Genomic DNA, 27,144 nt, shown 5'->3' with positions numbered 1-27,144 from the left:
CACATCCAGCTCAGCTACATGCACATTACACACAGCTCTGCTGCAGACATATATAACACACACATACACAGCTCTGCACCACGCACATCACACACACACAGCTCTGCTGCATACACATAACTTCAGCTCATCCAGCAGCGATCACAACCAGCACAGCAGAGTCCTGCATACACTGAGCAGATGAGCCTAGAGCAGCAGCCCCTGATCATGTGACTCCTCCTCCTCTTTCTCCATGTGACTGATCACATGACTCTAACATCATCACAGGTCCAGTAACAATGAGGAAACTACACGGCTGCTCTACAGCTCTGTTGCTGTAGGTAAGTGTGTATAATATATATATATGTGTGTGTTTTGTATAATATAATATATATATATATATGTGTGTGTGTTTGTATAATATATGTGTGTGTTTGTATAATATATATATGTGTGTTTGTATAATATATATATATGTGTGTGTTGTATAATATATATATGTGTGTGTTTTGTATAATATAATATATATATATATGTGTGTGTGTTTGTATAATATATGTATGTGTGTGTTTTGTATAATATAATATATATATATATGTGTGTGTGTTTGTATAATATATGTGTGTGTTTGTATAATATATATATGTGTGTTTGTATAATATATATGTGTGTTTGTATAATATATATATGTGTGTTTGTATACTATATGTGTGTGTGTGTGTGTTTGTATAATATATGCGTGTGTATAATATGTGTGTTTGTATAATATATGTGTGTGTTTGTGTTTGTATAATATATATATATATGTGTGTGTGTTTGTATAATATATATATAATGTGTTTGTATAATATATGTGTGTGTGTGTTTGTATAATATATATGTGTGTGTTTGTATAATATGTGTGTGTGTGTGTTTGTATAATATATATATATATATATGTGTGTGTTTGTATAATATATATATATATATATATATATATACGTGTGTGTTTGTATAATATATATATATATATATATATATATATGTGTGTGTTTGTATAATATATCTGTGTGTGTGTTTGTATAATATATCTGTGTGTGTGTTTGTATAATATATATGTATGTGTGTGTTTGTATAAGATATATATATGTGTGTTTGTATAATATATATATATATGTGTGTTTGTATAATATATGTGTGTGTTTGTGTTTGTATAATATATATATATATGTGTGTGTTTGTATAATATATATATGTGTGTTTGTATAATATATGTGTGTGTTTGTGTTTGTATAATATATATATAATGTGTTTGTATAAATCGGTGTAGGCTTAGGCTTTGTTCACATTAAGTTTTGACTTCAGTTTGTCAGTGTTAGGGATCGACCAATATCGTTTTTTTAGGGCCGATACCGATAATCGGTGGAGGTTAGGGCCGATAGCCGATAACTTATACCGATATTCCGGTATAAGTTATCGTCTATTTATCCCCCCGCGACACCGCTGCAGATCATTGATTTAAAGCGGGCGCTTTAAATCAATGCACTGCTGTGGCTTTTGCGGTGCCATAGACCGCCGCTGCCACCAGCACCCGCTTCTCTCCCCCTGCCTGTCCGGGGGTCCTGTGACCTATCACCGCCACCGCTCCCCGCACTGCTCCGCTCCCCCTACCGCCGCACCCCACTCTACATCTGGCTCCGGTGGCGTCCTCCTGAGCTGTCACTGTGCGCACTGACGGTGATGTCACTCGTCATTGCACACAGCGTAAGGCAGGACGCAGCAGGAGCCAGAAGTAGCGTGGGCCCCGGGAACAGGTAATAATAAAACCAGGCAATGAGGCTGGGGCGGTGCGGTGGGGGGTGCGACGCGGGGGGGCGGTCGCAGTGCGGTGGGTCCTGGGGCGGTCGCGGTGGGGGGGGGGGGGGCATTATCGGCTTATCGGCAAGGTAATTCCCGATACCGATAATGCCCAAAATCGTGATTATCGGCAAAACCGATAATCGGTCGATCCCTAGTCAGTGTACCTGTACGCCCTTGTCCTGCTCCCCTTCTGTGATGTGTGTTCACAACCTGACCCTGAGTTATAGAGGGGTGGTTCCGATGGGACCGCCAGGATCCGGACATCACCAATCCTGGTGATGTCCGGTATTAACCCCTTAGACGCCACAATCAAAGTTGATTGCGGCGTCTAAAATGGAAAAACATCTATTCCGGCAGCTCAAACTGATCGGGACCCAGCAGTGAAACTGTGGTGTCCAGATCAGCTTAGAGGACGGCGGGGTTGCCCTTACCTCCCTACTCGCTGTTTGATTGGTGCTCCTGTTTTCCAGTCAGCCATGGCAGGCTGGAGCATCAGAGCGCCGATAACACTTATCAATGCTATGCTATAGCATTGATCAATGTATGCAATCAGAAGATTACATGTTATAGTCCTCTATGGGAACTGAAAAATTGTGTAAAAAAAAATAAAAATAAAAAGTTAATAAAAGTGATTTAACCCCTTCATTAACCTCTTAAATATGCAGGGCATACCTGTATGCCCTGAGCCCGCCCTCTTTCTATGACGCGGGGCCACAGCGTCATAGCGGGTCGGGCCTGGCCTCTAACAACGGCTGGGACCCGTGACACCACGATCAGTAACCTTTTAGACGCGGAGTTCAAAGTTGATCGCCTCGTCTAAAGTAAAAGTAAAGTACTGCTGGTTAGCTCAGTGGGCTGTTTGGGACTGCCGCGGCAAAATCGTGGCGTCCCGAACAGCTGGAGGACACCAGGAGGGTCCCTTACCTTGCCTCCTGTGTGTCCGATCGCCGAATAACTGCTCAGTACCTGAGATCCAGGCATGAGCAGTCAAGCGGCAGAATCATTGATCAATCGTTTCCTATGAGAAACCATTGATCAATGTAAAAGATCAGTGTGTGCAGTCTTATAGGTCCCTATGGGAGCTATAGCACTGCAAAAAAAAAGTCAATAAAGATCATTTAACCCCTTCCCTAATAAAAGTTTGAATCACCCCCCTTTTTCCATTAAAAAAAAAGAAAAAACTGTGTAAATAAAAATAAACATACGTGGTATCGCCATGTGCGGAAATGTCTGAATTGTTAAAATATATCATTAATTTAACTGCACGGTCAACGGTGTATGAGCAAAAAAAGTCCAAATTAGCGTATATTTGGTCACATTTTATATCATGAAAAAAATCAATAAAAAGCGATCAAAAAGTCCTATCAATACAGTAATGGTACCGCTAAAAACGTCAGATCATGGTGCAAAAAATGAGCCCCCATAACGGCCCCCATAAAGTTTATATATCCCAAACAGTATAATGTGTCAATATAGCAATACATGACTATGACAATAGATTTCCACCGCTTTTACGGGTGGGATCGCAGGGATATATAAAGAACAGAAGAAACACAGGGTGTGTGTGACTCCACGGGGGAATGGGGGCAGTGTAAGTGCATTTTAAAGTACATCAAGGAACAACATATTATCTAAAGATGAACTAAAGAAAACTTTTTTATTTTTCCGTATAAGTGGCGGTATGGGGGCTCATTTTTTGCGCCATGATCTGTACTTTTTTTTGATACCACATTTGCATATAAAAAACTTTTAATACATTTTTTCAAATTTTTTTTATAAAATGTATTAAAAAAGTAGCAATTTTGGACTTTTTTTTTTTCCATTCACGCCGTTCACCGTACGGGATCATTAACATTTTATTTTAATAGTTCGGACATTTACGCACGCGGCGATACCAAATATGTCTATAAAATTTATTTTTTACGCTTTTTGGGGGTAAAATAGGAAAAAACATACATTTTACTTTTTTATTGGGGGAGGGGATTTTTCACTTTTTTTTTTACTTTTACATTTTTTTTACATTTTTTTTTTACACTTGAATAGTTCCCATAGGGGACTATTCATAGCAATACCATGATTGCTAATACTGATCTGTTCTATGTATAGGACATAGAACAGATCAGTATTATCGGTCATCTTCTGCTCTGGTCTGCTCGATCACAGACCAGAGCAGGAGACGCCGGGAGCCGCACGGAGGAAGGAGAGGGGACCTCCGTGCGGTGTTCTGAATGATCGGATCCCCGCAGCAGTGCTGCGGGCGATCCGATCATTCATTGAAATCGCGCACTGCCGCAGATGCCGGGATCTGTATTGATCCCGGCACCTGAGGGGTTAATGGCGGACGCCCACGAGATCGCGGGCGTCGGCCATTGCCAGCGGGTCCCTGGTTGCGATCAGCAGTCGGGATCAGCCGCGCATGACACGGGCATCGCTCCGATGCCCGCGGTTATGCACAGGACGTAAATGTACGTCCTGGTGCGTTAAGTACCACCTCACCAGGACGTACATTTACGTCCTGCGTCCTTAAGGGGTTAAAGGAGGGTATAATTGACGAATTCCAATTTTGGGCTATTTTTGAACGCACCACTAGTAGTGTATGTAAAATGACTGTTCTATGTTGGTGGGAATATAGGTTAAGATCTATGTTTAAAATGGCTAAATAGTCAGTTAGAATAACCGTAAAACCGCAAATTTGGTACAGGAACCTGCCCACCCTCCTCCACAATTTCAATACAGACGGGCAGAACCACCAAATATGAAGGAAGGTTCCTTCACTTCCACGTCTCCAGCAGCAATTGGGAGCATTAGAAAATTGAGACAGTCTTTGGGGTGTTAAATACCAGCGGTGTAAGAGCTTTTTGGCGTTTTCTAGATGGGTTATACATTTAGATAAAGAGGATACCACCGAATGGGCTTGATACCATTGTTGGTCAGAAAACTGCGCGCCCAGCTCCTCCTCCCATTTTAATTTATACATATCAGGAGATGTTATGTAAGAATCCAATAATAATGTGTAACAGTAAGATATTCCTTTTTTTGGGGAAGGTTAGGGAGTCCAGCCAAGCACTTAATAATGAAGGCGGGGTATTATTGGGGATATTTCCAGGCAATAACAAGTGTCTAATCTGAAGAAACTTATAAAACTCTTTGTTACTTATGTTATATTTGTTTTTAATATAATCAAAAGGAACAAACACCCCTCCACTCCAAAAATCTGAAAGAATGGATAGAGATGTTTAAGTCTGGGATAGCCGCTTCTAATATAGAGCTAGGTGATGTAGAAACAGTAACATGAAACAATTGCTGGGGAAGAACAAAGGGATTCCGTATATGGGTGATGGCACCAATGGTCGGATGAGTATATTTAGGACTTTGGTTAAAAAGGTATGCTGCAGAGAGAATGTCCTTAAAGGGGTACTCCGCCCCTGGCATCTTATCCCCTATCCAAAGGATAGGGGATAAGATGTTAGATTGCCGCGGTCCCGCTGCAGGGAACCCCGGGGATTGCCGCTGCGGCACCCCGCCATCATTACTGGGCAGAGCGAGTTCGCTCTGTGCGTAATGACGGGCGATACAGGGGCCGGAGCAGCGTGACGGCATGGCTCCGCCCCTCATGACATCACGGCCCGTCCCCTTAATGCAAGTCTATGGCAGGGGGATTGATGACGGCCACGCCCCCTCCCATAGACTTGTATTGACGGGGCGGGCCGTGACGTCACGAGGGGCGGAGCCGTGACGTAACGATGCTCCGGCCCCTGTATTGCCCGTCATTACGTGCAGAGCGATCTCGCTCTGCGCAGTAATGATAGCGCGGTGCTGCAGCAGCGATCCCCGGGGTCCCCAGCAGCGGGACCCCGGCGATCTGACATCTTATCCCCTATCCTTTGGATAGGGGATAAGATGTCTAGGGGCGGAGTACCCCTTTAATTGTGTTTCTGCCAAGTACCTTAGATTCAATGTGTACCCAGTGTTTAGAGGTATCATCAAGCCAAAGATTACGTCATTGATCCAGTATGACTGCTCTATAATATTGAAGGACCGATGGGCATCCTACTCCGCCCTTGCGAAGTGGTTGATACAAAGTAGCTGCTCTTACTCTAGGCGCTTTATTACCCCAGATATATTTCATTAGAACTGATTGGATACTTTTTAAGTATGAAATTGGGAGTAAAATAGGTACATTTCGGAATATGTATATTATTTTGGAAACCATCATCATCTTTACTGCCGCCAGTCTACCCAACCATGAAACACCTATTGATGTTAAATTTGATACAATTCTTTTAATATCTTTTAGTAAAGGTGTATACGGTAATTATCATGGAAAAGTTGTGATGTAGGAAATGAAAGTTGGATCCCCAGATATTGCAATGAGGAGGATGACCAACTAAACGGGAATTTAGATTTAAGGATTTAAGGATGATTGTTTATGGGGGAATTCCTAAGTTTAGAATATGGGATTTAGTTTCATTTTAGGGATCGACCGATTATCGGCCGATAATCACGATTTTGGGCATTATCGGTATCGGTATTTTTTCTCCCATGGTATGGATTTTTGCCCATACCGCTATACCGGTCGGGCCCCTCCCCCACCCTCCGAGTCAATAAAAAAATTTAAACTTACCCGTAATGGGGGTGGTCCGGGCCATCCATCCTTCCTGTAGTGTCCGGCGGCATTCCGGGTGGAGGGTGAACCGTTCCGGGCTGTCCTTCTTCTCCGGGGGTCCTCTTCTCCACTCCGGGCAGGCTCCGGCCTAGTAACGCTGCATAGACGCCGCTACGCTGTGACGTCAGGTGCGTCGCTGCGCAGTGGTGTCTATGCAGCGTTACTAGGCCGGATCCTGCCCGGAGTGGAGAAGAGGACCCCCGGAGAAGAAGGACAGCCGGACCGGTTCACCCTCCACCCGGAATGCCACCGGATACTACAGGAAGGATGGATGGCCCGGCTCACCCTCCCCGGACGGTCCCTGCAGCAACTGGGAAGGTGAGTCAGGGTTCTGGGATGGACAGGGGTCTGTATAATATACTATACCTACAGTAGGCCCTCCAGCTGTTGTAAAACTACAACTCCCAGCATGCCCGGACAGCCAACGGCTGTCCGGGCATGCTGGGAGTAGTAGTTTTGCAACAGCTGGAGGCACCCCTAGGCGCGGCGGGGGGAGCGGTGGCGGTGATAGGTCTCAGGACCCCCGGACAGGCAGGGGGAGAGAAGCGGGTGGCGGCGGCGGCCTATGGCACCGCAAAAAACACTGCAGTGCATTGATTTAAAGCGCCCGCTTTAAATCAATGCTCTGCAGCGGTGTTGAGGGGGGATAAATAGCCGATAACTTATACCGGAATATCGGTATAAGTTATCGGCTATCGGCCCTAACCTCCACCGATTATCGGTATCGGCCCTAAAAAAACGATATCGGTCGATCCCTATCTCATTTATCTTATAATAAGAAACCTCTTTGAATTCTGAAAGTATTTTACAAATGGCAGAGAGGGATCTCTTGGGATCTGAGAATATTACAATGACATCGTCAGCGAATAAGCCAATACGATGTTCCCTGTCGCCTATCTTTATACCTGGGATCCCGGGGTCTTACCTTATTTTTTCAGCTAACAGTTCCATTATCATAGCGAAGATTAACCTCTTAAGGACCCATGACGTATGCATACGTCATGAGTCCCGGTCCTGCGATATAACGCGGGGTCACACGGTGACCCCGCATCATATCGCGGCGGGCCCGGCGTCATAGTGAAGCCGGGACCCGCCTCTAATAGCGCGCGGAAAGTAAAAGTGCCCGGCTAGCTCAGGGAGCTGTTCGGGATCGCCGCGGTATAATCACGGCATCCCGAACAGCTGTAGCACAGGAGGAGGTCTTCTTACCTTCTCCTGTGCTGTCCGATCGCCGATTGAATGCTTCAGGTCTGAGATCCAGGCTTGAGCAATCAATCGCCGAAAACACTGATTGATCCATTCCTATGGAGATGGATCAATCAGTGGTAAAGATCAGTACATGCAATGTTATAGCCCCCCCTATAGGAGCTATAATATTGCGTAAGAAAAGTGTAAAAAAATCATTAACCCTTTCAATTATCCCTTCCCCTAATAAAAGTTTGAATCACCCGGCATTTCCAAAAATAAAAAAAACATTATGTAAATAATAATAAAAATAAACATATGTGGTATCGCCGCGTGCGGAAATGTCCGAATCATAAAAATATACCGCTTTTTAAACCGCTCTTTCAATGGCGTACGCGCATAAAAATTCCAAAATAGCGCATTTTTGATCACTTTTTATACCACAAAAAAGTGAATAAAAAGTGATCAAAAAGTCTGATCAGAACAAAAATTGTACCGCTAAAAACTTCAGATGACGGCACAAAAAATGAGTCCTCAAAGCGCCCTGAACACCGAAAAATAAAAAAGTTATAGGGGTCAAAAGATTACCATTTTAAACGTATACATTTTCTAAATTTTTTCATGTATCCGTAGCCGTTGGCTGTCCGGGCATGCTGGGAGTTGTAGTTTTGCAACATCGGGAGGTCCGCAGATTGAAGATCACTGCATAAGAGGTAATACTCACATGTCCCCGCCGCTCCGGACCCGTCACCGCTGCCCTGGATGTCGCTCCATTGCTGTCGCCGTGTCCCCGTCGCTCCGGAACGTCTCTGCTGTCGGCTGGGTATCCTCGCTCTCCGTCGCCGCCATCACGTCGTTACGCACGCCAACGCACGTACGTGATGACGAGGAAGGAGAGCGCCGGCCATACAGGGGATCCCTGAACGGAGAAGACACCGAGGAGGCAGGTAAGGTCCCTCCCAGTGTCCTGTAAGCACTAACCCGGCTATTCAGTCGGGCTGTTCGGAACCGTCGCGGTGAAATCGCGGCGGTCCCGAACAGCCCGACTGAACAGCCGGGTTAGTGTCACTTTCCCTTCAGGTCAGCTTTGATCGCTGCGTCTGAAGGGTTAATACAGGGCATCACCGCGATCGGTGATGTCCTGTATTAGCCGCGGGTCCCGGCCGTTGATGGCCGCAGGGACCGCCGCGATAGGGGGTGTATTCGCCGTATAAGACGCACCGACTTTTTCCCCCCAGTTTTGGGGAAGAAAAAGTGCGTCTTATACGGCGAAAAATGCGGTAGATTCAGCTGGGAGAAACGTTCTGGTAAAGCAGGGGGGGTTTTCCGCCCTTTTTAGAATTTCCTCTTTAAAATGATAAAAGTGTAGTCTAGCGAGTACGTCTCTTGGCACTGTTGATGGTAAATGAGATGGTTTAGGGATCCTGTGGACTCTGTCTATGATCATGTCCCTTTGGTCTGCATTAGGAACTAGAATGGTAAAGTAATCCATTAGAAATTCTCTTAGGTCTGAAGCTTGTACGGTTTCTGGGATTCCTCTGAAACGAATATTGTTTCGTCTTGACCTATCCTCAAGATCCGCTAACTTGAGTTTGACTGCGAACATATCTTCGTTGAGTTCATTTTGGTCATCAACTAGGGCATTGTGTGCTTCGGTATATTCACCCGTTTTCATTTCTAGATGGTTTGTGTTACGCCGAGCGCTCCGGGTCCCTGCTCCTCCCCGGAGCGCTCGCGGCGTTCTTCTCTGTGCAGCGTCCCGGTCAGACCCGCTGACCGGGAGCGCTGCACTGGTATCACCGGCGGGGATGTGATCCGTGTAGCGGGACGCGCCCGCCCGTGGGTCGCATCCCAATGTCCTCACCTGCCCCGTCCTCTTGCTGTTCTGTCCCCGCTCTCTAGGGCGCGCCAGCTCTCTGAAATTTAAAGGGCCAGTGCACCATTAATTGGTGCCTGGCCCAATCGGTACCTACACCTGCTCTATGTGTATATAAACCCACTTCCCCTTCCTGTCCTTGCCAGATCTTGTTGCCTTGTGCCCTGTGAAAGCGTTTAGTGTGTTCCCAAGCCTGTGTACCCAGACCTTCTGCTGTTGCCCCTGACTACGACTCTTGCTGCCTGCCCTGACCTTCTGCTACGTCCGACCTTTCTCTTGCCTTGTCCCTGTGTACCGCGCCTATCTCAGCCGTCAGTTGGGGTTGAGTCGCTATCGGGTGGAACGACCTGGGGGTTACCTGCCGCTGCAAGTCCATCCCGCTTTGCGGCGGGCTCTGGTGAAAACCAGTAACCCCTTAGATTCCGTTCCCCTGGTACGGCCCACGCCATCACCCCACTGACACAGAGGATCCACCACCAGTGTCCTCGCTGCATACCAGTCTGGATCCTGACAGTTTGTTCTGTCAACTTCTTTAGCCAGAGAACTTAGTGATGTCATGAAGTCAGTTTGTAGGTTTTCTCTGAACTCTTGGAACAAGGATCTCATGGCTTGTTCCATGTTAGGTGGTAGACCAGAGTCCTCTAGGCGAGTCTGTGAGGCTATTTGTGGTGAATACACCGTTTGAGGTGAAGTTTTAGGTGAAAATGATAAATCCTTAGATGGAGAAGGAGTATGTGAGTTGTTGTTACTACCAATATTTTTATGAAAAACATTTTCAATAAAAATTAAGCTTAAAAAAAATAAAAATAAAAGTTATAGGGGTCAGAAGATGACAATTTTAAACTTATACATTTTCCTGCATGTAGATATGATTTTTTCCAGAAGTAGGACAAAATCAAACCTATATAAGTAGGGGATCATTTTAACTGTATGGACCTACAGAATAAAGAGAAGGTGTCAATTTTACCGAAAAATATACTGCGTAGAAACGGAAGCCCCCAAAAGTTACAAAATGGCGTTTTTTCTTCAATTTTGTCGCACAATGATTTTTTTTCCCATTTCGTTGTAACTTTTTGGGTGACTGATGTCATTACAAAGTAGAATTGGTGGCGCAAAAATTAAGCCATCATATGGATTTTTAAATGCAAAATTGAAAGAATTATGATTTTTTAAATTTAAGGAGAAAAAACAAAAGTGCAAAAACAGAAAAACCCCTGGTCCTTAAGGGGTCAATAAAAGTTTTAATCAACCTCCTTTTCCCATCTAAAATTTAAAAAAAAATGTGTAAGTCAGTGGCTGTCCGGAAATGCTGTGAGTTGTTGTTTTTCAACAGCTGGAGGCTCCGTTTCGGAAACACTGCCGTACAATACATTTTTCATTTTTATTGGGGGGGGGGGGGGACAGTGTAAGGGGGTGTATATGTAGTGTTTTACCCTTTATTATGTGTTAGTGTAGTGTAGTGTTTTTAGGGTACATTCTCACTGGCAGGTAACGGTAAGTTTCCAGCTAGGAGTTTGCGCTGCGGCGAAAAATTTGACGCAGCTCAAACTTGAAGCAGTAAACTCAGTGTAAACCTGCCCGTGTGAATGTACCCTGTACGTTCACATGGGGGGGGGGGCAAACCTCCAGCTGTTTCAAAACTACAACTCCCAGCATGCACTGACAGACCGTGCATGCTGGGAGTTGTACTTTTGCAACAGCTGGAGGCACACTGGTTGGAAAACCTTGTTAGGTTCTGTTACCTAACTCAGTATTTTCAAACCAGTGTGCCTCCAGCTGTTGCAAAATAACAACTCCCAGCATGTACTGATCGCCGAAGGGCATGCCGGGAGATGTAGTTATGCAACAGCTGGAGGTACGCAACTACAACTCCCAGCATGCCGAGACAGCTGTTAGGGCATGCTGGGATTTGCAGTTTTGCAACATCTGGAGGGCCACAGTTAGAGATCACTGCACAGTGATCTCCAAACTCTAGCCCTCCAGCTGTTGCAAAACTACAAATCCCTGCATGCCCAAACAGCTGTCTGGGCATGCTGTGAGTTGTAGTTTTGCAACATCTGGAGGGTTACAGTTTAGAGACCACTGTATAGTGGTCTCAAACTGTAGCCCTCCAGATGTTGCTACGCAACTCACCGGCTTTTGTAGGATCCAGGGAGCCAGCCGCACGTCATTGCCGCCCGATGATCTCCGACACCGATCGTCGCCCGCAGCCTCGACCACAGGGAAAGTGGACGTCAGCGCCGGTCCTTTGTCGGTTCCCTGTTCTGGCCCATCTATTGTGGGTGGGCAGAACGGGGAAAATGAAAGTTAACCCCACCGCCCCCGATCTGCTATTATTGGTCGTGTCTAGACGACCAATAGCAGGCATAGGAGGGGTGGCACCCCTGCCACCTCACTTCTATCCCTTCAGGGGGATCGTGGCTGTCTTGGACAACCGCGATCCCCTCTTCTTTTCCGGGTCACTTGTGATTTGAGGCGATTGCCGACATAGGGGGGTCTGATGACCCCCCCCTGGGCATTTGCACAGGGTGCCTGCTGATAGATATCAGCAGTCACCCCGATCCGTTCCCTGCCCAGCTCGCGGTGGGGGACCGTAATTCCCACGGGCGTACAGGTACGCCCTTGGTCCTTAACAGGTTAACCTCTTGTGAAAATGGAAAAAATGGGGCATCACCAGCATGTTTGTGTAAAAATGTAATGTAGCTGGTGTAGCCCCCAAGTTTTCCTTTTTATATGGGGGGTCAAAGAAGCAATAGTCCCCAAAATGTTTTAAATTCTTTTCCCGAGTATGGAAATACCCCATATGTGGCCCTAGACTGTTGCCTTGAAATATAACAGGTGTCAGGATTCGGCAGGCTGGAGGTGGATCCTCTGTGTCAGAGAGGGATTGGCGTGGACCGTGTCGGTGGACTGGTTCTAAGTTGCTACTGGTATTCACCAGAGCCCGCCGCAAAGCGGGATGGTCTTGCAGCGGCGGTAGCAACCAGGTCGTATCCACCGGCAACGGCTCAACCTCTCTGACTGCTGAAGATAGGCGCGGTACAAGGGAGTAGACAAGAGCAAGGTCGGACGTAGCAGAAGGTCAGGGCAGGCAGCAAGGATCGTAGTCAGGGGCAACGGCAGGAGGTCTGGAACACAGGCTAGGAACATACAAGGAAACGCTTTCACTGGCACAATGGCAACAAGATCCGGCGAGGGAGTGCAGGGGAAGTGAGGTATAAGTAGGGAGTGCACAGGTGATAACACTGATTAGGCCTGCTGCGCCAATCAGTGGCGCAGTGGCCCTTTAAATCGCAGAGACCCGGCGCGCGCGCGCCCTAAGGAGCGGGGCCGCGCGCGCCGAGACAACACAGACGGGGAACGGGTCAGGTACGGGAGCCGAGATGCGCATCGCGAGCGGGCGCGTCCCGCATCGCGAACCGCATCCCGGCTGGGAGCAATATCGCAGCGCACCCGGTCAGCAGGTCTGACCGGGGCGCTGTGAATAAGAGAACGCTGCGAGCGCTCCGGGGAGGAGCGGGGACCCGGAGCGCTCGGCGTAACAACAGGGCTCCGCAGTAAGAGAGCTCCATGCGCATTTGAGGCCTAAATTAGGAATTTGCACAGGGGCATCTGACAGTTGCAGAGGTTGTAAGGGTCTCACATGGAGGGAACACGCCATTTCGGCCCGATCATCACTTTTACATAAAAATCTTAATCCTTCCGGTACTCATCAGCTGCTGTATGCTCCACAGGAAGTTGTGTAGTTCTTTTCAGTCTGACAACAGTGCTCTCTGCTGACACCTCTGTCTGTGTCAGGAGCTGTCCAGAGTAGGAGCAAATCCCCATAGCAAACCTCTCCTGCTCCCGTCAGATCCTCACATGGACAGAGGTGTCAGTAGAGAGCACTGTGGTCGGACGGGGAAAAAAAACTACACAACTTCCTGTAGTGTAGCAGCTGATAAGTACTAGAAGGATTAAGATTTTTAAATAGAAGTAATTTCCAAATCTGTATAGCGTTTTGGCACCAGTTGATTTTAAAAAATGTAAAGAAGCACTCCAGGGTTTTATTTATTTATTTATTTATTTATTTTTATTTTTTTTTAATACCTATCTGTTTTTGTTTAGTGTTTTGAGAAAATAGTTTAATTTTTTTTAATAAACTTAATTAAAACTTATAATTACTTTATTTTATTTATTTTTAGTCAGACGCTTCATGAGATGATTCTTATTGTGATCTGCAAAATACTTGTATAAAACAATCTATTAGGCCATATCTTTGCTGGCCATTGTAGTGGGATGGAAATGACTGGAGACATTGTGACACTGCTGGGACATTATACAGTAAGGGAGGGGTCTGGTGATGACTGGAGAGGTGACACTGCTGGGAATGCTGGGACATTATACAGTAATGGAGGGGTCTGGTGATGACTGGAGAGGTGACACTGCTGGGAATGCTGGGACATTATACAGTAATGGAGGGGTCTGGTGATGACTGGAGAGGTGACACTGCTGGGAATGCTGGGACATTATACAGTAATGGAGGGGTCTGGTGATGACTGGAGAGGTGACACTGCTGGGAATGCTGGGACATTATACAGTAATGGAGGGGTCTGGTGATGACTGGAGAGGTGACACTGCTGGGACATTATACAGTAATGGAGGGGTCTGGTGATGACTGGAGAGGTGACACTGCTGGGACATTATACAGTAATGGAGGGGTCTGGTGATGACTGGAGAGGTGACACTGCTGGGAATGCTGGGACATTATACAGTAATGGAGGGGTCTGGTGATGACTGGAGAGGTGACACTCCTGGGAATGCTGGGACATTATACAGTAATGGAGGGGTCTGGTGATGACTGGAGAGGTGACACTGCTGGGACATTATACAGTAATGGAGGGGTCTGGTGATGACTGGAGAGGTGACCCTGCTGGGACATTATACAGTAATGGAGGGGTCTGCTGATGACTGGAGAGGTGACACTGCTGGGAATGCTGGGACATTATACAGTAATGGAGGGGTCTGGTGATGACTGGAGAGGTGACACTGCTGGGAATGCTGGGACATTATACAGTAATGGAGGGGTCTGGTAATGACTGGAGAGGTGACACTGCTGGGACATTATACAGTAATGGAGGGGTCTGGTGATGACTGGAGAGGTGACACTGCTGGGAATGCTGGGACATTATACAGTAATGGAGGGGTCTGGTGATGACTGGAGAGGTGACACTGCTGGGAATGCTGGGACATTATACAGTAATGGAGGGGTCTGGTGATGACTAGAGAGGTGACACTGCTGGGAATGCTGGGACATTATACAGTAATGGAGGGGTCTGGTGATGACTGGAGAGGTGACACTGCTGGGAATGCTGGGACATTATACAGTAATGGAGGGGTCTGGTGATGACTGGAGAGGTGACACTGCTGGGAATGCTGGGACATTATACAGTAATGGAGGTGTCTGGTGATGACTGGAGAGGTGACCCTGCTGGGACATTATACAGTAATGGAGGAGTCTGGTGATGACTGGAGAGGTGACACTGCTGGGAATGCTGGGACATTATACAGTAATGGAGGGGTCTGGTGATGACTGGAGAGGTGACCCTGCTGGGACATTATACAGTAATGGAGGGGTCTGGTGATGACTGGAGAGGTGACACTGCTGGGAATGCTGGGACATTATACAGTAATGGAGGGGTCTGGTGATGACTGGAGAGGTGACACTGCTGGGAATGCTGGGACATTATACAGTAATGGAGGGGTCTGGTGATGACTGGAGAGGTGACACTGCTGGGAATGCTGGGACATTATACAGTAATGGAGGGGTCTGGTGATGACTGGAGAGGTGACACTGCTGGGAATGCTGGGACATTATACAGTAATGGAGGGGTCTGGTGATGACTGGAGAGGTGACACTGCTGGGACATTATACAGTAATGGAGGGGTCTGGTGATGACTGGAGAGGTGACACTGCTGGGAATGCTGGGACATTATACAGTAATGGAGGGGTCTGGTGATGACTGGAGAGGTGACACTGCTGGGACATTATACAGTAATGGAGGGGTCTGGTGATGACTGGAGAGGTGACACTGCTGGGAATGCTGGGACATTATACAGTAATGGAGGGGTCTGGTGATGACTGGAGAGGTGACACTGCTGGGACATTATACAGTAATGGAGGGGTCTGGTGATGACTGGAGAGGTGACACTGCTGGGAATGCTGGGACATTATACAGTAATGGAGGGGTCTGGTGATGACTGGAGAGGTGACACTGCTGGGAATGCTGGGACATTATACAGTAATGGAGGGGTCTGGTGATGACTAGAGAGGTGACACTGCTGGGAATGCTGGGACATTATACAGTAATGGAGGGGTCTGGTGATGACTGGAGAGGTGACACTGCTGGGAATGCTGGGACATTATACAGTAATGGAGGGGTCTGGTGATGACTGGAGAGGTGACACTGCTGGGAATGCTGGGACATTATACAGTAATGGAGGTGTCTGGTGATGACTGGAGAGGTGACCCTGCTGGGACATTATACAGTAATGGAGGAGTCTGGTGATGACTGGAGAGGTGACACTGCTGGGAATGCTGGGACATTATACAGTAATGGAGGGGTCTGGTGATGACTGGAGAGGTGACACTGCTGGGAATGCTGGGACATTATACAGTAATGGAGGGGTCTGGTGATGACTGGAGAGGTGACACTGCTGGGAATGCTGGGACATTATACAGTAATGGAGGGGTCTGGTGATGACTGGAGAGGTGACACTGCTGGGAATGCTGGGACATTATACAGTAATGGAGGGGTCTGGTGATGACTGGAGAGGTGACACTGCTGGGAATGCTGGGACATTATACAGTAATGGAGGGGTCTGGTGATGACTGGAGAGGTGACACTGCTGGGAATGCTGGGGCATTATACAGTAATGGAGGGGTCTGGTGATGACTAGAGAGGTGACACTGCTGGGAATGCTGGGACATTATACAGTAATGGAGGGGTCTGGTGATGACTGGAGAGGTGACACTGCTGGGAATGCTGGGACATTATACAGTAATGGAGGGGTCTGGTGATGACTGGAGAGGTGACACTGCTGGGAATGCTGGGACATTATACAGTAATGGAGGTGTCTGGTGATGACTGGAGAGGTGACCCTGCTGGGACATTATACAGTAATGGAGGAGTCTGGTGATGACTGGAGAGGTGACACTGCTGGGAATGCTGGGACATTATACAGTAATGGAGGGGTCTGGTGATGACTGGAGAGGTGACACTGCTGGGAATGCTGGGACATTATACAGTAATGGAGGGGTCTGGTGATGACTGGAGAGGTGACACTGCTGGGACATTATACAGTAATGGAGGGGTCTGGTGATGACTGGAGAGGTGACACTGCTGGGAATGCTGGGACATTATACAGTAATGGAGGGGTCTGGTGATGACTGGAGAGGTGACACTGCTGGGACATTATACAGTAATGGAGGGGTCTGGTGATGACTGGAGAGGTGACACTGCTGGGAATGCTGGGACATTATACAGTAATGGAGGGGTCTGGTGATGACTGGAGAGGTGACACTGCTGGGACATTATACAGTAATGGAGGGGTCTGGTGATGACTGGAGAGGTGACACTGCTGGGAATGCTGGGACATTATACAGTAATGGAGGGGTCTGGTGATGACTGGAGAGGTGACACTGCTGGGAATGCTGGGACATTATACAGTAATGGAGGGGTCTGGTGATGACTGGAGAGGTGACACTGCTGGGAATGCTGGGTTATTATACAGTAATGGAGGGGTCTGGTGATGACTGGAGAGGTGACACTGCTGGGACATTATACAGTAATTGAGGGGTCTGGTGATGACTGGAGAGGTGACACTGCTGGGACATTATACAGTAATGGAGGGGTCTGGTGATGACTGGAGAGGTGACACTGCTGGGAATGCTGGGACATTATACAGTCATGGAGGGGTCTGGTGATGACTGGAGAGGTGACACTGCTGGGACATTATACAGTAATGGAGGGGTCTGGTGATGACTGGAGAGGTGACACTGCTGGGACATTATACAGTAATGGAGGGGTCTGGTGATGTCTGGAGAGGTGACACTGCTGGGAATGCTGGGACATTATACAGTAACACCACTGGAGGGGTCGGGGTGATGACTGTATCATTGTGTGTCAGGTTCCTATAAGGTGTCAGGATGTGGCGGTCTATTTCTCCATGGAGGAGTGGGAGTATGTAGAAGGACACAAGGATCAGTACAAGGATCAGGTGATGATGGAGGATCAGCAGCCCCTCACATCAGCAGGTAATAGACATGACTATATACACACGTCCTCTCATTATTTGTATGTAAAGAATGAATTCAGTCTCTGTATGTGTTCCCTACAGTCAGATCCAGTAAGAGAACAGCAGCAGAGAGGTGTCCCCGTCCTCTTCTTCCTCAGGATCAGGTAGATGGAGATATTCCCTATGATCTGTAGAAGGGCTGTGAAGCTCGTGTGTTCAGTCTTGTTTTATCCTACAGTATTATATGGTTAATACTTGTTAAATAAAAAAAAGTTGGATATAGCAGCATATAAGCCGACCATAGAAATTACATGTTGTCTGGATCTGCATTTTACAATATTTCTTTCACATCTTATGAATCAGGTAGAAGATCTGAACAATATTAATGCTCCAGAGACAGATGTGAGGAGTGATGAGCAGTTTAAGGAGGACATTCCTACAATGAAAGATCCAAACTATATTAATGATACAGATATAAATGAAGAAGAAGAGATAGATGTGAGCGGTGATGAGCAGTATAAGGAAGACATTACTACAGGGAAAGATCTGATTTATATTCATGCTACAGACATAAAAGAAGAAGAAGAAACAGACGTGAGCGGTAATGAGCAGTATAAGGAGGACATTTTTACATTGAAGAATTTGAACAATATTAATGTTATAAAAATAAAGGAAGAAGAAGAAGAGACAGATGTGAGCAGTGATAAACAGTATGAAGAGGAAATTTCTCCAGGAAAAGATCTGAGCTATATTAATGCTACAGTCATAAAGGAAGAAGAAGAAGAAGAAGAGACAGATGTGAGCAGTGATAAACAGCATAAAGAGGACTTTCCTACGGGGAAATATCTGATCTGTATTAATGCTACAGACATAAAAGAAGAAGAGACAGATGTGAACGGTGATGGCAAGTATAAAGAGGACTTTCTTACAGGGAAAGATCTGATCTATATTAATGCTACAGACCTAAAAGAAGAAGAAGAAACAGATGTGAGCAGTGATGAGCAGTATAAGGAGAACATTCCTACAGGGAAAAATCAGAACTATATTAATGCTACAGACATAAAAGAAGAAGAGGAGACAGAAGTGAGCGGTGATGAGCAGTATAAGGAGGACATTCCTACAGGTAACCAACCAGTTGAGTAGTAACCACTAAATGCAGAGAAAAGTCACATATTCTAATTTTCTAGTCCCTGTCTACAGCAAACTTGTATGATTTGACTATTAAAATAGTAGAAAACAAAGTAGTATAGTAGAAAAGTTACTCAAATGCATTCATAATGGAGCCTCTCAATACCGCACCCACTGGGGAGCGTTTGCTGGTGAGCGCTTGTCCTGTAATGTTGTGTAGTGCTACTTGGCGGTCGTCAAAGATATACTTAATACGGGAACCAGTGCACTCCCCCGACCTCACAATGTTATCCAGGGAGGGATCCTCTGCAGCTCCGAAGTCCTAACGGATGTTCGCAGCGCCTGGCACTATGTGGCAAAGTCTGCCTTATGACAGACAATCCGCACTGACAAGCGGTGTTTGCTGCGCAGGATGCTGTGGGTCTTCGTGGAGGAGCGCGCGCTCCGATGATGCGATGAACTGTAAACGGTGAAAGCTTTTGTGCTTCAGTATTGTTGTTCAGTCAATAAGTTTCTTTGCTAATTTTTCAATGGTGACTTGTGAGATCATTCCAATGCTCATCAATGAATTTAAGTAATCTGAAATGAAAAACTCCATTCTGATAATAATATAAAATAAAATACAAAATCACGCCCTGTACACTGAACCGGCCCTGGCCCCCCTATAAACTATGGGACAATGTGGAAAAATATGCAGGAAGCATTACGTACAGGCCCTGATTTACATGTGCCGATCCTGGGGGAGATGTGGAGATCCTGCTGGTACTTGGCGCCAACTGCGTTTCTTCTGTCAGACCTGCCTAAGTAAATTCCAAGCTAGGCCCCACTTTAACCCCTTAAGGACACAGCCCATTATGGCCTTGGGACACAGGAAAGTTCCAATTTAGTATTTTCGCTTTTTCCTCTTCTCCTACTAAGAGCCATTACTTCTTTTTTATTTTTCCCCTACAGGCACATATCAGGGCTTGTTTTTCCCGTGACCAATTGTACTTTGTAATGGCACCTTTCATTTTACCATAAAATGTTTGGCGAAATGAAGAAAAAAAAAGTATAATATGTGGGGCAAAATTGAAGAAAAAAACGCAATTTGGCAAAGTTTTTGTTTTTTGTTTTTACACAGTGCATTTTAAGGTTAAAATGCTAGGTTTTTATTCTGTAGGTCAAATGTGATTAAAATGATACCCAATTTAAATAGTTTTTCTAATATTGCTCTAATTTTATAAATAGTCACACGTAACTGAACAAAATTAGTATATTTAAAATTGTCATCTTCTGACCCCACAGTGGACTATAGATTTCAATCTTTAGATTTCAAATACAGATCAGCGCTATGGATAGGCATAGCACCGATCATTGTTATCTTCAATCTACTTCTCTATTCTGCTCAATAGCTGCTCAATAGCTGCTCAATATTGATCACAGCATCTAAGGGGTTAATGGTGGACAACAGCGCGATCGCTGATGTCAGCCATTACTAGCAAGTCCCTGGCTGCTATGATGTGATTGCAGCTCCTTCACTCATGTCTTAGCCGCGGCGGGACTCAAGGCGTACAGGTATGTCCTGGTGTGCTAAGTCCCAGGTGCCCAGGGTGTACCTGCACTGTGTCCTATAGGGGTTAAGCCACACTCCCTGAAATTATTGGCGGAAAATTCCCTCAGCCAAAAATGCTGAAAGTGGCATCTTCGGCTGATAATGTATGGTGAATGAAATTTCTGTGCATCCCTAATATTTATATTTTCCTCTTTATATTCTCCCATTTGGCCATAATGCTCATTAAATATAGATGAACATGTGACCTGTATATAGGTGATAAGACATAATGTACATTTATAATGTTGATATGAAAAATAGCTGGAATCTGGACATAGAATATATGAGTGTGGTGCTGGCCTGCTGCTCCCATTTCGTATCTCTATATACAGAGAGGAGGAATATTTCTCTTTATCTCCGGTTCCTAAGGTGCTGGCACAATGTGATTGTGACTTCTGGGGACTGATGTTATCACTGATGATCAGGTTTACCCCCTCCCTTTTTGTTTTATTCTTCTTGGTGGAGGGAAGCAATATAGTCAGAAGAGATGAGCAAGCAAGGTTTTGCTCGACTCGTGAATTTACATGAAAAATATGGCTTTTTGGTGCCCAGAGGAAGCAGGAAAAGCAGGGGGTTGTGACATGACATCAGGGTGACCAGCATATCATATGATAACTCAAGTTATCATATGATTTGCTGGTTTATGTGTCATTCATTTCCAAACTTGTGCATCCAATACGTATTAGCCATTTATAGCAACTGTACTTTCATATTCTTGGTTTAATCAAACTTGCGTTATACCTAGTTGTAAGATAACAACGCAGTTCAAAACATTGAAAGTTAAAGTTGACTAGTAGGTGAGTGAAAAATAACCACCAAAAAATCAAACTAACCTCAAATAAATGATGTCGAGTAAAGGAATTGTTGGGCAGGGTAGAGTAAAGAAGACCCCTGCCATGTCATCAGCCAGTAGGAATGTTGGTGGCAGTACCAGCACCAGTACAGGCAGCAGCAACAGGTGCCTGGTGGTAGTAGTAGCAGCCGAGGCATTGTTCCAAAATTGTCAGACTTAAAGGTAGGAAGACAATGTAATAGAGAAGCGGGAAATGCTAGCAGAATGCTTGGGTGTATAGGAAGAGGTATTAGCAGTAGAAAGAGGGAAGTGCTCATGTGCGCAATACTGGAGGCCGTATCTCCAGAAGGATGTAGATATTTTGGAGAGAGTTTAGAGAAGATACTAAACTAGTCCATAGGTTAAAGGATCAAACTTACCAGGAAAGGTTAAAGGACCCTAAAATGTATAGAAGAAAGAAGAGACAGAGGGGATATGGTAGAAACTTTTATATACATAAAAGGAATCAACATGATAAAGGAAGAGAAGATATTTAAAAGAAGAAAAACTACCACAAGAGGACATAGTGTTATATAGAGGACATTTTTTTTAATTAGAGGGGCAAAGGTTTAAAAGTAATATGAGGAAGAATTACTTTACTGAGAGAGTAGTGGATGCATGGAATAGTCTGCCTGCAGAAGTGGTCGCTGCAAATACAGTGAAGGAGTTTGGCTATCCTTCATACAGTCCTGGACGTAAATGTTGGCACCCCTGAAATTTTTCAAGAAAATTAAGTATTTCTCACACATAAGGATTGCAGTAACACATGTTTTGCTATACACATGTTTATTACCTTTTGTGTGCATTGGAACTAAACCAAAAAAGGGAGGGGAAAAAAATCTAATTGGACATAATGTCATACCAAACTCCAAAAATTGGCTGGACAAAATTATTGGCACCCTCAACTTAATAATTGGTTGCACACCCTCTGGAAAAAATTACTGAAATCAGTCACTTCCTGTAACCATCAATAAGCTTCTTACACCTCTCAGCCGGAATGTTGGACCACTCTTCCCTTGCAAACTGCTCCAGGTCTCTCTTATTGGAAGGCGCCTTTTCCCAACAGCAATTTTAAGAACTCTCCACAGGTGTTCAATGGGATTTAGATCTGGACTCATTGCTGCCACTTCAGAACTCTCCAGCGCTTTGTTGCCATCCATTTCTGTTTTTTTTTTTTATGTATGTTTGCTGGAACACCCAAGATCTCGGATGCAAACCGAGCATTCTGACACTGGGCTGTACAGTGCGACCCACAATCCATTGGTAATCCTCAGATTTCATGATGCCTTGCATACATTCAAGGCACCCAGTGCCAGAGGCAGCAAAACAACCCCAATACATAATTGAACCTCCACCATATTTCACTGTTGATACTGTGTTCTTTTCTTTGTAGGTCTCATTCCGTTTTCGGTAAACAGTAGAATGATGTGCTTTACAAAAAAGCTCTATTTTGGTCTCATCTGTCCACAAGACGTTTTCCCAAAAGGATTTTGGCTTACTCAAGTTCATTTTGGCAAAATGTAGTCTTGCTTTTTTATGTCTCTATGTCAGCAGTGGGGTCCTCCTGGGTCTCCTGCCATAGCGTTTTATTTCATTTAAATGTCGACGGATAGTTAATGCTAACAATGATGCTCCCTGAGCCTGCAGGACAGCTTGAATATCTTTGGAACTTGTTTGGGGCTGCTTATCCACCATCCGGACTATCCTACGTTGACGAGAACAAGCTGGACGAGAAAAGGGGGCAAAGATGGCTGGCTGCTTTTTTGGACGTGCAGTAACAGGCATATTGTGAGCTTACAGGAAAAAATTTGTACTGGATAGCCACACTCTTAGACCCTTGGTAGAAAGTCAAAATTGGGGTATTTTTTTCACCTTCTGAAATGAGGCTATATTGGATTTTTATAAAAAGTCTCTACACAGCCAACTTGTCAATGCTCCACTTCCTCTGCCTGCACTACCCCTGCAAGAGGCAGCAGCGGCATCTTCACGTTTGAGTAGTGCTGGGCGGTATACCGGTTCATACCGAATACTGAAATTTTTTTCCTGCACGATATGAATTTTGCCCATACCGCAATACCATTTGGGCCCCTCCCCTCTAATGAGTGAATTATCTGCCGCAGCGTGCTGTCCCCACATCGGGGAACTAATCATATGTGACCTGCGAGCGCTGTTCTGCTTTTCTTCCGCCCCCCCCCAATGATTTATCAGCTGCGCTGTCCCCACATCTGTCCCCACATCATGTCACCCGCAAGTGCTCCTCTGCTCATCCTCCTATGAGTTGAGGGCCGCTGACACTAGAAATCTGTACTGTACTACAAATAACGTTGCCTGGGCTGCAAAAATAAACAAAATAAACTTTAACTCACCTGCCTACGTTCCCCCTTTGGTCCAAATTCCACCCATCACCGGCCTCACCTGCTTCCTGGGGATGGGAATATCACAAAGCCATCAGCCCATCATCGGTCTGCAGCAATGTCCCGCCTGGGCCGCTGATAGGCTGGCGGCTCTGTGACTTTCCCGTCCCAAGGAAACAGCAATAGGATCGCAGCGCAGGACAGTGAAGACGGTAGCAGAGCAACAGGGGAACGTAGGCAGGTTAGTTAAAGTTTATTTTGTTTATTTTATGCAGCCCGGGAAACATTATCTGTAGTACAGTACCGATTTCTAGTGCCGGCGGCCCGCAACTTATAGGAGGATGAGCAGAGGAGCACTTGCTGGTGACATGATGTGGGGACAGATGTGGGGACAGCGCAGCTGATAATTCATTGGGGGAGGGGGGTTGGAAGAGAAGCGGCGCCCAGGTAACATGGGAGGGGGGGGAATACCATTAAATATTGTGGAACCGCAATCACTTACTGAATTGTCCTCAAAGGGATTTAACCCACCACCTGAACAAGCAGGTTTAGTTCCTTTCTCTGACAGACATCATAAGACCAAACCACACACTGTGTGAATAAGCCCAAAATGTCCCTAGATGTCCGGATCAGCTAGGACAAGAGCGGAGACCCCCTTACCTTGCTCCGTCGCGCGTCCGTCGGCGTCTGATTGCTCAAAGCCTGAGCTACAGGCTTGAGCAATCGAGACCCCATCTCGCTGATCCATGCAAAGCTATGGCTTTGCAGGGATCAGGGTAAGAGATCAATGTGTGCAGTGTTATAGCCCCCTATGGGACCTATAACACTGCAAAAAAAAAAATTAATGAAGATCATTTAACCCCTTCCCTAATAAAAGTTTGAATCACCCCCCTTTTCCCATAAAAAAAAATAACTGTGTAAATAATAGGGATGTAAGAAAAAATAGATTCTCGCGATAATCGCAATTTTTTCATTTGCCGATACAGAATCGATTCAAAATATTTTTGAATCGATTCTTTTAGGGATGTAGAATTTTTATCTGCGGACGCCTGGAACAGCATGTCCTGGGCATCAGGAGATAAAAGTTCCACATTTGTGGAGCCGGGCAGGCCGGATCTGACACGGCGTCGCTCTGGGTGTATGGAGCGGGCTCCGACTCGTGCCCGCTCCGTACTATGCGACCCCCGGCTGATTTCAGTAGCCGGGGGCCGCCGCTAATAGCCAGCATGCGGCGATCGCCGCGGCTGGCTATTAAAGGAGTATCCGGTGCGCACTTTTCTCATGTTATCCCGTCCGGGCTGCAAAATAAAATAAAACGCACTTTCTCTTACCTGCCAACGAGCCCCCGGAGCTCCGGTACAGTCCGGTACAGGTGTTCGGTCCCCGGGCTGTATTCTTCTTACTTCCTGTTAGCCCGGCACGTCACATGGAGCTTCAGCCTATCACTGGCCGCAGCGATGTCCCGCCTCCGCTGGTGATAGGCTGAAGCTCCATGTGACGTGCCGGGCTAACAGGAAATAAGAAGAATACAGCCCGGGGACCGAACACCTGTACCGGACTGTACCGGAGCTCCGCGGGATCGTTGGCAGGTAAGAGAAAGTGCGTTTTCTTTTATTTTGCAGCCCGGACGGGATAACATGAGAAAAGTGAGCACCGGAGTACTAGATCGCCGCTGTCAAAGCTGACAGCGGAGTCTATTGGGATCTATGAATGCTCCCAGGTGGGCGATGTATCGGGATATATCGCAATGTATCGTCACCTAGATGGTATCGCGATATATCGGGATATATCGAATCGCCACACTGGTATCGCGATTCGAATCGAATCGCCAAATTCTTGGCGATTCACACCCCTAGTAAATAAAAATAAACATATGTGATATCGCTACGTGCGTAAATGTCCCAACTATAAAAATGTATCGTTAATTAAACCGCACGGTCAATGGCGTACGCGCAAAAAAAAATCCAAAGTCCAACATAGTGTATTTTTGGTCACTTTTTATATCATAGAAAAATGAATAAAAAGTGATCAAAAAGTCCGATCAATGCAAAAATGGAACCGATATAAACTTCAGAACACGGTGCAAAAAATGAGCCCTCAAACCGCCCCATACACAGAAAAATAAAAAAGTTATAAGGGTCAGAAAATGAGAATTCTAAACGTATAAAATTTCCTGCCTGTAGTTATGATTTTTTTCAGAAGTACGACAAAATCAAACCTATATAAGTAGGGAATCATTTTAACCATATGGACCTACAGAATAAAGATATTGTGTCATTTTTACCAAAAAATGTACTGCGTAGAAACGGAAGCCCCCAAAAGTTACAAAATGAACAATGAATTTTTGTTTCCGTTTTGCCGTAGCTTTTTTGGTAAAATGACTGATGTCACTGCAAAGTAGAATTGGTGGTGCAAAAAATAAGCCATCATATGGAATTTTATTTGGAAAATTGAAAGCGTTATGATTTTTAGAAGGTGATGAGGAAAAAATGTAAATGCAAAAACAGAAAAACGCTGAGTCCTTAAGGGGTTAATATCTCGGGGAGATAATCCTATAAGACTCCTATATTTATTGGTTCTTTGTGTTGGTATGTTGTGTTGATAGTATGACGGTCCATGTAACTGGATTTACTGCCCCATCTGAGATTTCCATCCCTGTGTGACAGATCAGATGGAGAGTCCGACCCTTTATGTGAGCGGCTGAGTGGACAGTATGAGAGAAGCTGAGTTCATCCATGATAACAAATAGATCTTTAGTCTGTGAGACACCTTCATCCATCCAAGACATGAAATCTCCAAGTATGATCCACCTTACGTGTTATGGGTTAAAATGAACAGCAATTCTGGGAAACACTGATCCATTACTTGGGTGTCAATAGATGAGAATTATTTTGATGTTATTGTCCAAGAAGTAAACATCAAATGACAGACCGGTCAAGCAGGTGGAGAGGAGGAAGAAAACCAGAGAGAACAATAGTCTTCAGGTCACTAGAGAGGAGCATACTGAGGAGGAGGAGGAGGAGATCTACAGTGTCAGACACAATAGAGAGATCCTGAGGAGCCAACAGAGAGTAGTGACCATTACATTTATCCTTCAGGAGATGATTTATTCTGTAGTAAGGGCCGGTTCAGAAACCAGAATGTAAGATGTCCAGAGAGAATTCACAGAGGAACGTCTGATGGGACAAGAGAAGAACATACGGGAACTCGGATATCAGAGATGGGTTGGTAGGTAGCAGTGGACAATGGATCAAGAGATATGTTTTTCTTCAGTAATGTAGTTACAAGATTGTGGAAGGATGAATGTACCATAGTGGTAGATGATCCAGCTGCTCTGGGGCCCTTGGAGAGAGAGGGGGTCCCGTCCTGGTTGGTCCCATTCCTTTTCCTATTGGTAATAATCTGTGGAGAACTCCT

General features: G+C 45.6%; 1 protein-coding gene across 1 annotated transcript in view; it reads left to right on the top strand.

Moving 5' to 3' along the window:
- The window catches only part of LOC130296514 (oocyte zinc finger protein XlCOF6-like), an 88,701-nt gene that overhangs the window by 46,776 nt on the left and 14,781 nt on the right, over positions 1-27,144 (top strand). The window contains exons 2-4 of the mRNA XM_056548121.1: positions 17,715-17,841; positions 17,925-17,986; positions 18,186-18,945. Coding sequence (XP_056404096.1) covers positions 17,715-17,841; positions 17,925-17,986; positions 18,186-18,945 — 949 coding nt within the window. The remainder of the gene's footprint in view (positions 1-17,714; positions 17,842-17,924; positions 17,987-18,185; positions 18,946-27,144) is intronic.

Source organism: Hyla sarda, chromosome 1, assembly GCF_029499605.1.
Source record: "Hyla sarda isolate aHylSar1 chromosome 1, aHylSar1.hap1, whole genome shotgun sequence".
NCBI lineage: Eukaryota > Metazoa > Chordata > Amphibia > Anura > Hylidae > Hyla > Hyla sarda.
The sequence above is the reverse complement of the archived record's forward strand: the minus strand, read 5'-3'. Positions and strand labels throughout refer to the sequence as shown.